The 14487-nt window shown below is 34.4% G+C and overlaps 1 protein-coding gene across 2 annotated transcripts in view; it reads left to right on the plus strand.

Annotated features, from left to right (window-relative positions):
• The first annotated feature begins 1028 nt into the window (after window positions 1-1028).
• LOC123317007 overlaps window positions 1029-14487 on the plus strand; it is a 56533-nt gene continuing 43074 nt past the window's right edge. The window contains exon 1 of one of the 2 annotated variants that reach the window (XM_044903344.1): window positions 1029-1172. In XM_044903344.1, coding sequence (XP_044759279.1) covers window positions 1098-1172 — 75 coding nt within the window. In that variant the 5' untranslated portion in view covers window positions 1029-1097. Of the gene's footprint in view, window positions 1173-1195; window positions 1398-14487 lie in introns of those variants that run through there. The other variant, XM_044903345.1, reaches the window with a different exon arrangement.

Here is a 14487-nt window from a genome sequence, read left to right on the forward strand (position 1 = left end):
ATGAGGTCTTCAAAAATAGGTGCATCGAAAGTAAAAATGTGTGTTTGACTCACAACGTAATGAACGTAGTGATTTTGCAGCGGGATATCGTTCTTCGAGCGTTTCTATATAAACGCTAATTTAGTTCTGCCTACTTACAGAGCACCGGTTTCGTTTCCAATGGCCCACTCTGTATATATTAATATCTGAAAGAAGGAAATTGAAACCCCTTCGAACTGGCAATCAGAAGACTGTGGAATCATCCACTCTGGAAAGCCAAACACTTGCATGAGAGCTACTTTTCGTCCACAGATAGGGAGAACGCAGTGAATCAATAAGTCCAATAAAAATAAAGAAAGAAGACAATTTGATTAACCCTGCGAATGTTACAATAATAATGTCCTGTATCACGTTAATAATTCCTGGCTTCGATTCACCTCGCAATATATGAACTGCCCTGAACTGAATAAGAACTAATTGTAATAGATGTGCAGACTTAATGTTCAAATGGAGTAAGATACCATTCCCAAATATTGAGTGTGGAGCTGAAAAACAAACCGTAAGGTATATAATTGGGAATTGCTCGTTGTATGCTTTCCATGACCCATTTGAGGACTTCCGGATATTCGTGGGATATCAATTTTTATTATTGATTTCCATTATTTCAGTTGCTGTTCGTATTTGAATTTACTTATAAAACTTGCCACTCCCTAAACAGAACCGTGGATCCGCAATCGTTTTATTTCTGCAGTTAAACCAACTCAAAAAGTGCAATCGGGCCTTGAACCTATCCTGTAAATTTCAGATTCCCATCTCTTTCCCTTCTGATGTTGAAGCTTTCAATTACAGCCAGACAGATAGACAGAATTGTTTTGTCAACGAATTTTTCATAAATGTGTTCAACCCAATCATTCGATACCACTTTCAGCTTAAAATTCGAAAATTGCAATCATTCGGAGAAAATGATAACGCTCTCTTTTTCCTGGGAGCAAGCGCGCAAAAAGTGCCCATGTCCATATCAGTAGATGGTTCGAAACAAGATCTCTAAGAACGTCGTTCACAATCATCTTCCATTCAGGAAAAAATATTCTTGACCGTTAGTGACTGAACATGTTTCTATGACCTCCACAAAAATTCTAACAAATGACGACGTCATCGTTATTTCAATTCCATGGTCAACTTCCAATAGCATGGTAAGTATGTTGCAAGAAAACCGATTCATGTCGAATACGAACGAAAAGTGGAGACATCGGCTACTGCGCGCTAAAGTCGGATCCGCGAAAATAACATTTCAAATACTTGATTTCGGACACGGTGAAGAGCGCATTTTTCACAGTTTTCCCAGTGTTGTTTCCCAGAAAATTCTCGTTATTTTCGTTCATTGTGGCTTTTCTAGTGTAGAACGAGTGGTTTAAAAGGTGAGTTTTATTTATAGCAGTGATTAAACAGTAACCTTTCACCCACATTTGTAATAAACATCGCATATATTTGTCTATCGCGGTGTTCGTTTCGCCAATTCCGACAAATTCGATGGAGTTGTTAAACTTGTTATCAGGAATCGCATTTAGTATACTCATCATAAATATTCCAACTATTTTTATTCGACATTCCTCACAAAATTGGTGAATAAGTTACGCCTTATTAATTATCCAGATTCCTTATTATTAGGCGTATGAAAAGTTATATCCGAATATGTCATTGAATATCGAGCAACAGGTGTTATTCCTTGCTAGGTTCCTAGTCAGAATTTTGTACACTTTAAACAACATGATTAAAACATTATGCATAGTGTTTTTCGTTGAAATGATTTTAAAGTTGAAGTTTTCATAGGAATCGAAATCAAAAATGCAGGGTGTCCTGAGTTCGAGAACCCAATAGATGTCTATGGAGGATTATGACATTGTCATAATTAGGTCCTTTCGTTTGGATAAAAAGTGTAGCACTTTTCTATACTCAATTTGTTTAGTTTATCTACATCTCCTTTTGACTATGTGTAGATAAACTACACTTCCTCTACACTGGTGTAAATTCAAACAACAAACGAATACTAAAATCGGTCCTACACTTTATGCAAACGAAAGGACGTACTGAGTCCTGAGAATATTTTTGCAGCATTGACCCTCCCAGTTGAACAGAGAATAAAAATTAAATTTTGTTTAGTTTTTCACATATTCCTTCTCCAATTTCTGAAAAATTCTGAATAGCTTTCTGTTAGAAATTTTGTTTTAGTCGAAATAGTTTTCAGAATAAATAAAATACTAAATATTGGTAGTTAGTGAATATATTGTCCATAATTTTTGTTCTCAATATCCTGAGCGAAACCATATTCACATCTTCGAATAAGAAGTATGTTAGAATTTTGTACAGCGTGTTCTACATAAGAGGAAAACAGGATTTTGTGACCATCAATATTATGGTATTTCTCAGGTGCTCCAGAAAACATAGTTACATATAAAAAGTTTTCCTATAGGATCTCAATGATTCTCAATCAATTTTGCATTAGAATATACAGGGTGTTGAAAAATAACTGCATAAGATTTCTGAAGGTGACTCGTTGACCAAAATCGAACTAGTTCGTTATATGAAACTTTTTCCAATTCTCATCACCCGAGGAAAACGCTTGAAGGTAGGATCAGTGAAAAAAGTTATTTTACGTTTCAATTATTTCAGGAGAGTTTCAATTATTTCCTCCTGAACTACTGCGAAGTAACGAAGTGAATTCACGAGAAAATGTTTTTCAAAACTGAATTTTGTTTCGGAAAATATTTGTGTTTCAAATTTAAGGAATATCTGGAAAGTAATGATATAATTTATGCAGAGGGTTGTTTGTTTCAACTCTATGCGAAAAATGTAAGTGGTTGAAAAAATAGTGGTATGAATCATTTCATACTTGAAACGATTTCTCAGAAACAAGGTATCTAATTAGATTGTTTGGGTAGGTAGATAAAATTCAAAGCTGAAAAATCTTTTCATCCTTTCAAGGGTTATAACTTACCTAGAGGTGAGACCTCGAAAAATTTTCGTAATAAACTAGTTCTATTTTTGGCCAATGAATCATCTCCTGAAATTTTCCGCAGTTTTTTTTTCAACAGCCTGTATTAATATAATTTCAAATAATTTATATCGTTATACTATCTATGTTGTATTCAATAAATACTTGTATCGAATTCTACCGGTAAAACAAGTACTATTACTATAGTGGGATATTTTTCAATTATTGAACTTAGCCAAAATATACTCTAAATGAGCACCATTTGAACTAATGGAATTTGCTATACATGCGAATTCTATTGTGGAACTTAGCCTAAGATCAGCTTGCATTTAATGTTCTGTCCATTGCTATTTATTTCAATATCCATAAAACTTCAAAAAATTTGACATCAAGTTGAAAGTTGAGTTATCGTCCATGATTCTGAAAAATAATTAATTAATATCAAAGTTCTATCGGATATTTGGATTTTCATTTTTGTTTTTTCGAAGTACTTCACACCGTTTTCCACTACTTTCTTCCACCTAGAAAAGTGGAAGAAATTACCCTAATTCTCCTTCTTAAGAAATGTCTGATCTTCCACCATTATTCCGAATTTCTACGCAAAAATCACAGCTCTTGAAGCGTTGAATCCACCCACGACATACATATACTTAAGCATCTTCTCATAGCATTTTCACCATTAGCGTCTGACAGCATTCGGTGAGCCCCAGCAGCAGATTTTTTAAATAAAAGATAAATCAACCTTTAAATGTCGAAAATTCGACTCATAAGTTGTCATTTACTTTCGAGAACAACTACATATAGCACAAATCAGCTACTAGTGGTATCAGGTTATGTTAACAGAGCACTAAAGAGTATTGTAAGTCGTCTATAATGTTGTTGTTGCCACCCTGCAGACAAATTCCCCATTTTCCCTATTTCTGCTCAAGTCAACATTTTCCAAACCAATATGTATATTATGGTGAGTTTATGCGTAGAAAAAGAATTACGGTAGCTGCCAACACGATTGATCCCTTTCTTAAGTATAAGTTCCTAGTAACTAACTTACCATAAAAAGCAGCATGAGCGACGCTCTCAGTTCTGTTCAGATTTTTCAGTTCGGATTCCATATCGTTTTGTGCCTTCCGAATGAATCAAAATGAGTAGAAGTGACAGTGAAACCAAATCGCTATTAATTTATTAAAGTGGACATAACTAAATGTTTCACGGAGCTTTTAGTCGATAAAGCTGCCCTAGTGACCGGTACCCTGTTTTCTTTTTGAAAGCTAAGTGTGCCCCGAAAGGAATACAACAATGTACTCGAAGTGTACAGGATGGGCAAAATTGGTGATACCTGAACTACAACTTTTTAACCCAACGAGATAGAGGAAAATGAATGTACCATTCATGTCGTCTTTTTTTCAGAAACTAATAATGCCATCAACTGTATTCCCCTATCTTCTTTTGTTTTTGAGTTATAAGCGGCGATTTCAACTTTGTTCATTATCTCCGTTTCTGTTTGTGCTAGGGTGTTGAAATGAAGACTCTTTTTTGATAGCAATCCAGTGGCGTACTATGATTCCTTCCTACGGGTTGTGTTTTTTCTTAAAAAACAGTAGTTTAAAATGACTTAGAAAGAAACGCCATTGATTTACCGTTTCAGAAATATATTATATACCACCCTAAGTCTTTCTAAGTCATTTTAAACTACTTTTTTCATAAGAAAAAATACATCTTTATGTTATAACTCAGCAAATATACCTGTTGGAAAAAATCATAGTACGCCACTGGATTGCTAACAAAAAGGTGCCTGTATAATGTTTTCATTTCAACATCCTAGCTTAAACAGAAAGGGAGATAATGCCCAAAGTTGAAATTTGAGTTTTGACCTATAACTCGAAAACAAAAGAAGATAGAGTTATGCAGTTGATGGCATTATTAGTTTCTCAAAAAAAGACGACCGTAATGTGCCATGCATTTTCCTCTATCTCATTGGGTTAAAGAATTTAATTCAGGTATCACCAACTTTGCTCACCCTGTACTTGTCGCTTACACTATTTATATAGATAAACTGCGGGAGCCAAGTTTTGCAGGTACCTGAATATTATATGAAGGTATATCATTTTTCTATACCAGATCATTTTAACTGTTACCTATTTGACTAGACACAAATGGGTGAGATTTTTCATTCAACTTTCGTATCTGTTCCTATTCAAAAATCGAAAAGTAATAATCCGAGACTATATTTTACCCAACAAAAACTGAAAAAACTAAAGCATACCCAGCAGATTTCCACTTGAATTTTCAATTTTTGAAGTTACATGGCGAGTTTGAATTTTCAGCAAAAGTAAGAAATATTGAATAGAAGGTGCACTGTGCTCTAGTTATCTGAAACTGTTCAGAAATTCCTGAGGTGTCATATATCAATCACTTAACGCCTTCCGAGAAAAGTTACCTGCCCGGATTTACGTCCAATTCATCATTAAATATTTCGTTTTCAAGTGCAAATACGCCTTCGCCTAAAATATCATCTGGGGTTTTGAACCAACACACTGTCATTATCCCTTAATAGATGTTCTCCTAGTACAATATGCTTCTTCAAAGCCATGATTATGCAATACTATATATGAACTTTCGGGATTCAAAACAGTAAACGGTATCTAAAGAGTTCGGCCAGCCAATAAAGGTGAAATATTGAATATTATGAGTACTTGCTGTGATGTTGAAATAATAGAATTCAAGCGGGTAAAAAAGAAGGATCAGAAAGGTAGGAATTGATGATAAATGTAAAATTTTGATGTATATGAAATAATTCGTCCTGAAAATGATCCGTATGATTACCTAATTATGATGCAATTAGTTTTCAACAATTTCATAAGTTAACAGCAGGTTTCACGAACCTCTGATTGCACGATGAACGATTTGGGAGTCGTTCGTTTTCCATAATGAAATCACTGAATCAGTTTTTCCTAAGTATATCGGAGAAAAAGAAATCGAGAATCATTGGATGGACGTAAAAGATAATTATTTGATGCAATAAATATATTCTGAATGCTCATCATGAGAATCCTGAATCAGGCTAGTAATGAAATGAGAATCAATAGCATAATGAAAAATAGTAATATACTTATCGACTAAAACTGAATTTTCGATCGAAAACAAAAACGATATGGATCCGTCAATTCCAATCATAATAATCATAAATCTTCCAGCTTGTTTTGAAATGAAGGTTTTAGCGGCATGCAGACAGTAATTGAATTCTGAAAAAAGTACCACCCAGGGCAGGATTCGAACCTCAAAATGTTCGTTCCGAGTGTTGTCATCAGGCGTTCAGACAAATCAGCGTTTAGACAAATCAGATACAGGAGTAGGTTCATTCTTAAATTCTCAAGTGCTTCAGAATGCTTTTATAATATTTAGAGAAGTATAATTCATAAAAAAATTTATTTTATTGATATTTTCGTTATTTACATGAGTACTTGAATTACTATTTTTTAATTGCAGAAAATTCGCGCCCCTCAACCCTTGCAAAAACTGCTTTACTCCATTAGCTTCTTCATTTTGCAAGCATCAACATTTCAGAAAATCGGGGATATGGGATCAGTTTCGTGGCGCCACCACCATGTCATTTGCTTCGTTCCATCCTTGTTCTACCAAAGGAAGTCCAATGATATTTTCTCGTTTTATTTTGTTTAGCGTTGATATCGAATGTCGATCAACGAGTTCAAAATATGAACCGACTCATTTTGTCAGCTGTTAAGGAATATTTGTGATTTACAGTTTTTCGTTGTGAAAACAAATCTGTCAATATTTCAACCAGTGTCAGATAGATGTTATCTACACAGACTTTAAAAAGGCTTTTGACAAAATAAATCATGGCATTTTACTGCGACGACTGGCGGAGGTGGGCATATGTGGAAGCTTGTTAAGGTGGATACAGTCCTATGTTCTGAATAGATCCCAATTTGTCTGCGTGAATGAGCAAAAGTCGAGAATTTTTCCGAATGGATCAGGTGTTCCTCAGGGATCTCATCTGGGACCCTTGTTATTCATAATTTACTTAAACAATATTTCTTACTGCTTTCGCTATGCTAAGTTCCTATTATACGCCGATGATCTCAAAATATTTCTGAGTATAAGGAGATTCGAAGACTGCATTAAGCTTCAGGAGGATTTAGACAGGGTTTATGAATACTGCTGTCAAAACTTTCTATATTTAAATTTCGAGAAATGTTTCAAAATATCTTTCACTAGGAACGTTAATACCTTTGCATTCGATTACACTTTTGATCAGGTGATTGTAAAGCAAGTGGATGTTGTTAAAGATCTGGGAGTACATCTGGACTCGAAGTTAACATTTGACGTACATATTAACGGAGTTATCGAGTCATCGAATAAAATGCTCGGGTTTACTCTTAGACATGGAAAGTTGTTCAGGAAAAATGAAACTCTACTAACCCTTTATTATTCATTTGTTTTCAATAGGCTTAACTTTGCAACGTCAATATGGAGTCCAAAGTATAGATGTTATGTGAACAGATTAGAAAGTGTACAGCATAAGTTTCTGAGGTTCTTGTCTTTCAGAAGTAGAATTCAAATTGTTGATCATGATTACACCGAAATTCAACAAAGCTTTGGAATATTGAGCTTGGAAAATCGAAGAAGATTAAACGATATGTGTATGCTTTTCAAAATAGTTAATGGTTTACTTTATGTCCCGAAAATTCTCGAATCTATCGATTTTAGAGTTCCCGAGAGAAGGCTAAGGTCCCGTGAATTGTTCGCTATTCCATACCGCAGAATTAATATTACTCAAAATTCTCCACTCTGTAGAATGCTATCAACATTCAACTTATATTCCTGTGGTGTTGATATTTTCAATATAAAACTCCATCAATTGAAGAAATTTCTGAAGTTAAAGTTGCCCTACGTTTCTTAGTTTTCTCATCTTTTTTAGATTCATATTATGTTTCGTTTTTAGTTTATAGAATAGTGTAAATTTTCATTTCAATGATTTGTTATTTTGTATGATATATATATTGTTAAACTGTGAATGCTGTATTGGGTGATACCACCTGTTTGTATTCCTATTTGTCTTAAATAAATAAATAAATAAATAAATAAACACTATCGAATAAGGGTTCGAAGGAGGATTTACTGTCCTTCTTCAAGATAATTTCCGTTTGACAACTTGAATTCGTGAGAGGGTAATTCAATATGATTTTAATAAAACACAGTTGATTGGTCAAATATCCAATATATTCAGATGACAGAAAGGGAATTTTCACTATATCTACTCAGGAAGTATATTTGAAGTAACAGACTCGAATAGATTCATATATCTCTGATTCTCAATACATGCTCACAATTCACATTACGTATTTCCAATACAGTTTCTTTGAAATATTGCTGAAGTTTCCATAAAACTTAGCTATATCGGTCCCGAATGTTCATTCATCTGATTTAGTTCTGCTTCAAATTCCAACAACACCGAATTCTTAGCTGTAGTTCTTGATTGTCCATACAGAAAACTGAACTTACTGAACCACATGTTGAATGATTGAATGTTCTACACCTCTTTCTCGAAACTTATACATTTTCACATACCAATAATCGCTTATAAATACATACACATATTCGTACTTCGTAGGAAAGTATTCAAATTATTTCCAAATATCAAATGACAATGCTCTGTCAAATTCTAAACAGCGCTACCTACAGTGGAAAGAACGAAATTGATCCCATATCCCCACGAAATTAAAAACAAAATCGAATCAGTGAATACACCAGAGTTTTAGACATCTTAGTTGCTATCAAAGATTATAGAGAAGAAAGATAGGAAACGCCCTCATATCGCTAGTACTAAAAACCGACTACATTTTGGCCAGTGAAAACACATTTGACAATGAGATGGCGCTGAAAACGTATTATCAATACAGAAAAACTGTTTAATAACAGTTTTCTCTTTTATAATTGAGGGGCGCGAAATTCGAATTCTATTCCTTGTATTCAATTTCAATATTGACCTTGTTGAGACCAGAAAACAAACATCCTGAGCGACAAAACAAAAGGATGGTTTTGTTTTGTGACCAGGATGTTAGTTTTCATCTGAACATTGTTTGGAATCAATTGGTATCAATGAAATACGCTGTTGGATGTGATAAATTTTTATTTGCAATCTATAAAAAATTTACAAAAATTTGAAATTATGGACAACGAATAGAGCTTTGACTAGGATACAAGAGTACATGGTTATCTGCTATAGTTACGTGAAAGGTGTTTTTCTGTGAAAAAGTTTCGAATTAATAAACTGAGTTGAATTTTTACAATTTATATCAGAAATTGATATGAACCAATATTCAATTTACCGTCAGAGGATACATATTTCCGTTACTTACATATTATTTACAAAATTTTCAGAACCACAATTGAAAAAAACCTTACAGAGGTATACAAGCCTTGTATTCAAGCCCGTCAGTATAATTTCTTCATGCTTTTTTATGATTTTTTCATGGTATGGTCTCTTCATGACACAATATACAAATTGATTGACGAATGAACACTCACAGAAGGTTTCATAAAACTTTGACTTTCCAAACAACAATTTGACAGTCACCCGATTCCCAAATCGAAATCCATAAAACTTTTGCATTCCTGAATATATTGAAGGCAATTGAGGATCTTTGGATGGACGAGTAAAAGTCATAATTTCCCCTAAATGAGCCCTTCATGTAAGGGATGCTTCCTGCATACAACAATTCACGTGGATAAACAGTTCTCAATCGTAAAATGTTCATTGCACATGGTGGTGCCTTTACGCCCTGAAAATTTTATCCACTTCGTAGCACTGAAAACAAAAATCAATGAATGACCGAGTCACATGTTACCAGTTAATACTTACATTCCCATTTTCCTTAGTAAAATTCGTTTTATTTGATCCACAGTTCTTCACCATACAATAATTTTCGAACGATATTCTGAGGTTTTCGCCAAGAAATTAGACAAAAATTTCAATAATCAGCAACTAGAACGGGTTCGGAAAACAAAAGGCGATACGAGGTTGTCTATGGATACGAGAATCAAAACATTCAAAACCGGTTTGATCAAAATGGCCATCTGACTCTGACATCTCGCAAAATTTCATATGTCCCTCGAATTAAAATTTTAACCAGTCTTAGGGCCTTAAAAACACATTTGAAACACAGATGGCGCTCACATCACTCTAGTCGCTTCGTTTCCTATCTTTCTACTCTATAATCTTTGGTTGCTATGGTTTGACTGATTTTCAGTGCTCAAATTGAATCGGTTGTCAATTCAGCTAGCAGAATGCTTGAGTATTTAATTCGCCGATGTCGCTCTTTCAGTCATCGGGATACTCTAAGATCTCTCTACTTTTCCTTCATATTCTCTAAACTTAAAATCGCCTCATCAGTCGGGAGCCCTCAATATGTGTCTTATATCGATCGCATTGAAAGGGTTCAGATGAGATTTTTGCAGTTTATGAGCTACAGATGCAATTTTGCCTCACTCGTGTGAATCCTGAAAAACACAATTTTTCAATAGGATTTCCCTCGAGAATCGAAGATAAATTAATGACATTTTATTCATTTATAAACTTTTGAATAATAAATAACAAAATAGTCAACTTCTTCAACAAGTAAATTTCAATAATCCTCCTATAAATCTCAGGCACTCAAAATTCTCCATTTCAGAGAAAGATAAAGTGGTGTACTGATTTTAGTGATCGACTGGATTTGGTTTCAGTCAATATTGTGAGTTTGAGGAGATTGTTATCATCCGAATTTTTGAATTCTTTGGTCGGTCTTTTTTTCTGTATCATAGATTTTTCATTCTTCTTTTGTTTTTTTTTTTCTCGGAATCATGATGTTCTGCGTTATATTTCACGTTTATGTTTGAGAATTTAATGCCTCAATTGTAATTCTATATGTGAATACCTACTGATTGTGGACTGTTGTATCCCCGTTGAAATAAATAAATAAATAAATCACTCATCACTAAATGACAATTGTGAATAACCATTTATTATATAAATATCAAAAACAAATGGAAGCCATATATTGAGATATATGGAAAAAAATAATTTCCATGCAGCGCTGTTTTGGTCGAAGAGGCAGACTCTGAATTTATTAAGCCTGTTTTTTTCTCAGGTGATTACAATCATAATATATAGTCCATTCAAGAATGATTGCCCTCCCAGTAGGACTTGAAAGTCCAGACGTAGCTTAATATCTGATCATTAAAGAGCTTCAATAATTTCTGTAGATTCAATCACAGAACTGGAAAAAATAAATATAAACTAGACAAGCATTTGAAAAGAAGAAATTTTCGAATTCAGAGCATACTAATCTGCATTCAGAATTGATAGAATAATGTTTCCTCCAATTTGTACGAATGAATTGAGGACACGAACAGCAGTACAAAATTCAAATTATCGTCAGTGAGTGGTTTAGTGCATTGATTCACTTATAATAGATCACTGTTCATTTACAATACCAACATGAATTCCGCAACACAAAATCTTAACTTATGGGCTAATACCAACTTAAATTCAATTTTTCATAGCCACCCAAGATGTCAATCATTCTTGAATGGACCATACAATAAAATGCTGCGGTCAGTCAAGTGGATATTAGAACAGGTGCGCGGTCAAACATATTATACTGGGTGTCCCAAAACTAGTGAATCAAACGTCACACCACCATAGAGTAGACCAAATATTATCGAATGACACCAACATTAGTTCAACGAAAATGCACCGTTTCCAAAATGATCAGAATTTTATTAAAATACCTACAGTTGCCGATTTTCGAAACATTTGTCTTAATCTCAGGACCAGTTCGTGAAAAAGGTTATCGACTTTAAACTATATTGAACTACGAATATTGTTTTATCTCCCCTAATTGAAATTATTTTAAGTAGTTAATCGATAACCTAAAAGAATGTAAATTAAAACAATTGTTTTTTCTACATGTTTTTTTTTTTACTCAGAATAAACCCCCTCTATAGGGGTGATAATATGAGAGAAAAACGCTATCTTTAATCACAAATTGGTCTTGTGATTGAAAAAAAATTTCGAAAATCGGCAACTTTAGGTTAGGTTTTTTCAGAAACGGTACATTTTCGCTCAACTAATGTTGGTGTCATTCGATAGTATTTGATCTACTATATCGTGGTTTGACGTTTCATTCACTAGTTTTGGGACAGCCTGTATAAACTTATAAACTTTTGTTGTTTGTTATGTAAATCAGAATTATATGATAGTCCGTCAAAGTCCAATGGGGACACAGCTGGGTAGTCAGCTTTAATATGCGTAGTGATGTTTATAAGGGTGCAATTCGTTCATTAAACGTGAAATTTCTTGCTACTGACTATATTATTAATAAATAAAATGGTCAGTCAGCAATTGCTTTGAACAGTGCCCGTAGTCAGTGGATGAGAAATCAAATTTTTTCGCTCTCTATAGATACCTATTACAAGCGGCAGCTAATTTTTCATTTAGATATAAGTTGTAATTTAAAATAAAATAACACTATCATAATCATTCAAAGTAAATTATGTATTTATTTTAATAAGACGTTTGACTGACCCCAGCCTTTTATTGTATATTATGATTGTAGTCACCTAAGAAAAAGCAGGCTTAATAAATTCAGAGCCTTTTTTGGCTTTGCCCCTCCGTCTATTTTTTCAAGGGGAGTTCAACCACAAAACAATTATTCATTAAAAATAATCTACGGATAGGGCATACCAACGATTCATTGAATTTGAGCAAATCGTACATGCAGATAACTAAAATATCAAATTTATGATGAAAAACTACATACACCGTGTGTTCTCCTCGACGGTCAAGGGCCTCAGGGCGAGGAGCATTTTTACACTATGCGAGGGACCGGAAGCGAGGCTAGTGCCTGAGTAGGTGCGCTTCATATGAGGTGTTTGTGAACTCAGCTCAATGTCTCTATTCAGGGTTCTCATTTGTCCGTTTTACTCGTGAAACACCCTGTATAATGTAAGGATATATAACAGATAACTTTAATGGTAGGTGTCATACTTGCAAAGCAGGAAGCCCGCTCAGCTTTTGTTGGTCCGGGACAGGCGCTGCCTATCTGTCGTACATCTGTCAAGAAATTCTTTAATAGATGGCTAGACAGGAGCAAGTGGTCTCAGATAGTCGAGGCTTCTCATTGAGAGACCATCCTCTGTGCCTGAGCTCAAAAAACTCTTAGCTCTTGAGAGGAAACAACTGAGTCTAGTGACTGGAGCAATGACTGGCCATTTGTTTAATAAACTCTTAAATAGAATGGGACTGACTAGCTCTTCCCTGTGCCGCTGGTGCAGGAGCACGCTTGAACACATTCTGTTCTTCTGTATCAACCTTGAAGACTTAAGGATGACTCACCTAGGAAACACAACACCCATAACTCCTATGGTGGGACACCATGACTTGTGGCATTTTTGTCAGCATGTCACAGAGTTTGAGTCTCTCTAACTACAAGCGGACAAACAATGGGTCACAAGGCCTCAGTTCAGCCCAGTAGGGCACCGTACGTAGAAGATAAGAAGAATATAGGTGTTCTTTATCGTTGCAAAAATTATCCCACGAATCAGAATATGAGTGTATGCACTGAAGTTTTTCTAACTCTACCTCCTTTTTGATGAAAATTGCCATCGTTTGGGAAAGTGTTTTTCTGGTTAAAAATGCAAGAAAAAATTTCTGGGAAGTTTCGTGAATCTTCCGGTAATTGAAGTTAGTTCTCAGTTTTCTTAATTGAGGGGATTGTCGTTACCCCTTACATGCTGATTAATTGTTTGATGCCGATTACTAATTGATCGATTTTCTTTCTTGAATAATTGTGATGACATCTTGATAACTAGCCTTTTACAATGAAATATTGCGCGAGCGAAACCGCGGTTTTAAGCCAAAAGAATGATAAATAGAACAATTAGGTATATGTATATAATAACACAGATCTGGCGTTCAAAAGAGATTTAACCATTTAACCATGGCACTCTTCGATTATGATATTACTATGATTACAATCGTAATAAGTAGGTAACATTGGTATCAGTAATCAGTAATTCATTGATAGGGTTAGGTATAAGTTATTGTTTAAAATATTGAATTGATGTGGCCGATACTTGATGAAAATCCATAATTGAACTTGAAACAGATTATAGTATTTCCACAAAATGAGTTTTTGAATAGCGACACGTGTTTCGCTATCAAAATCTTTAGGAGGATGAAGTTAACGTTCTCGGACTAAAACTACATATCGTAATCACCCATCTTGTCATGATAAAGGAGTAAATGGTATGTATTTTGCTTCATCGCACATTACAACGATCACGGTTTGATTGGTTATTGACAATCAGCTCATCTGGAATTGAAAATTATTCTCGGATACCACCTACATTATTTTATATTTTGGATTCGGGTCAAGTACGCTTAGCGGCAATATAGGTTAATTAATGCTGTGTCCACAAATGTTATACGGAGACTATGTAAATTATTGTAACAA

This window comes from Coccinella septempunctata, chromosome 7 (assembly GCF_907165205.1).
Source record: "Coccinella septempunctata chromosome 7, icCocSept1.1, whole genome shotgun sequence".
In the NCBI taxonomy this organism is placed as follows: Eukaryota; Metazoa; Arthropoda; class Insecta; order Coleoptera; family Coccinellidae; genus Coccinella; species Coccinella septempunctata.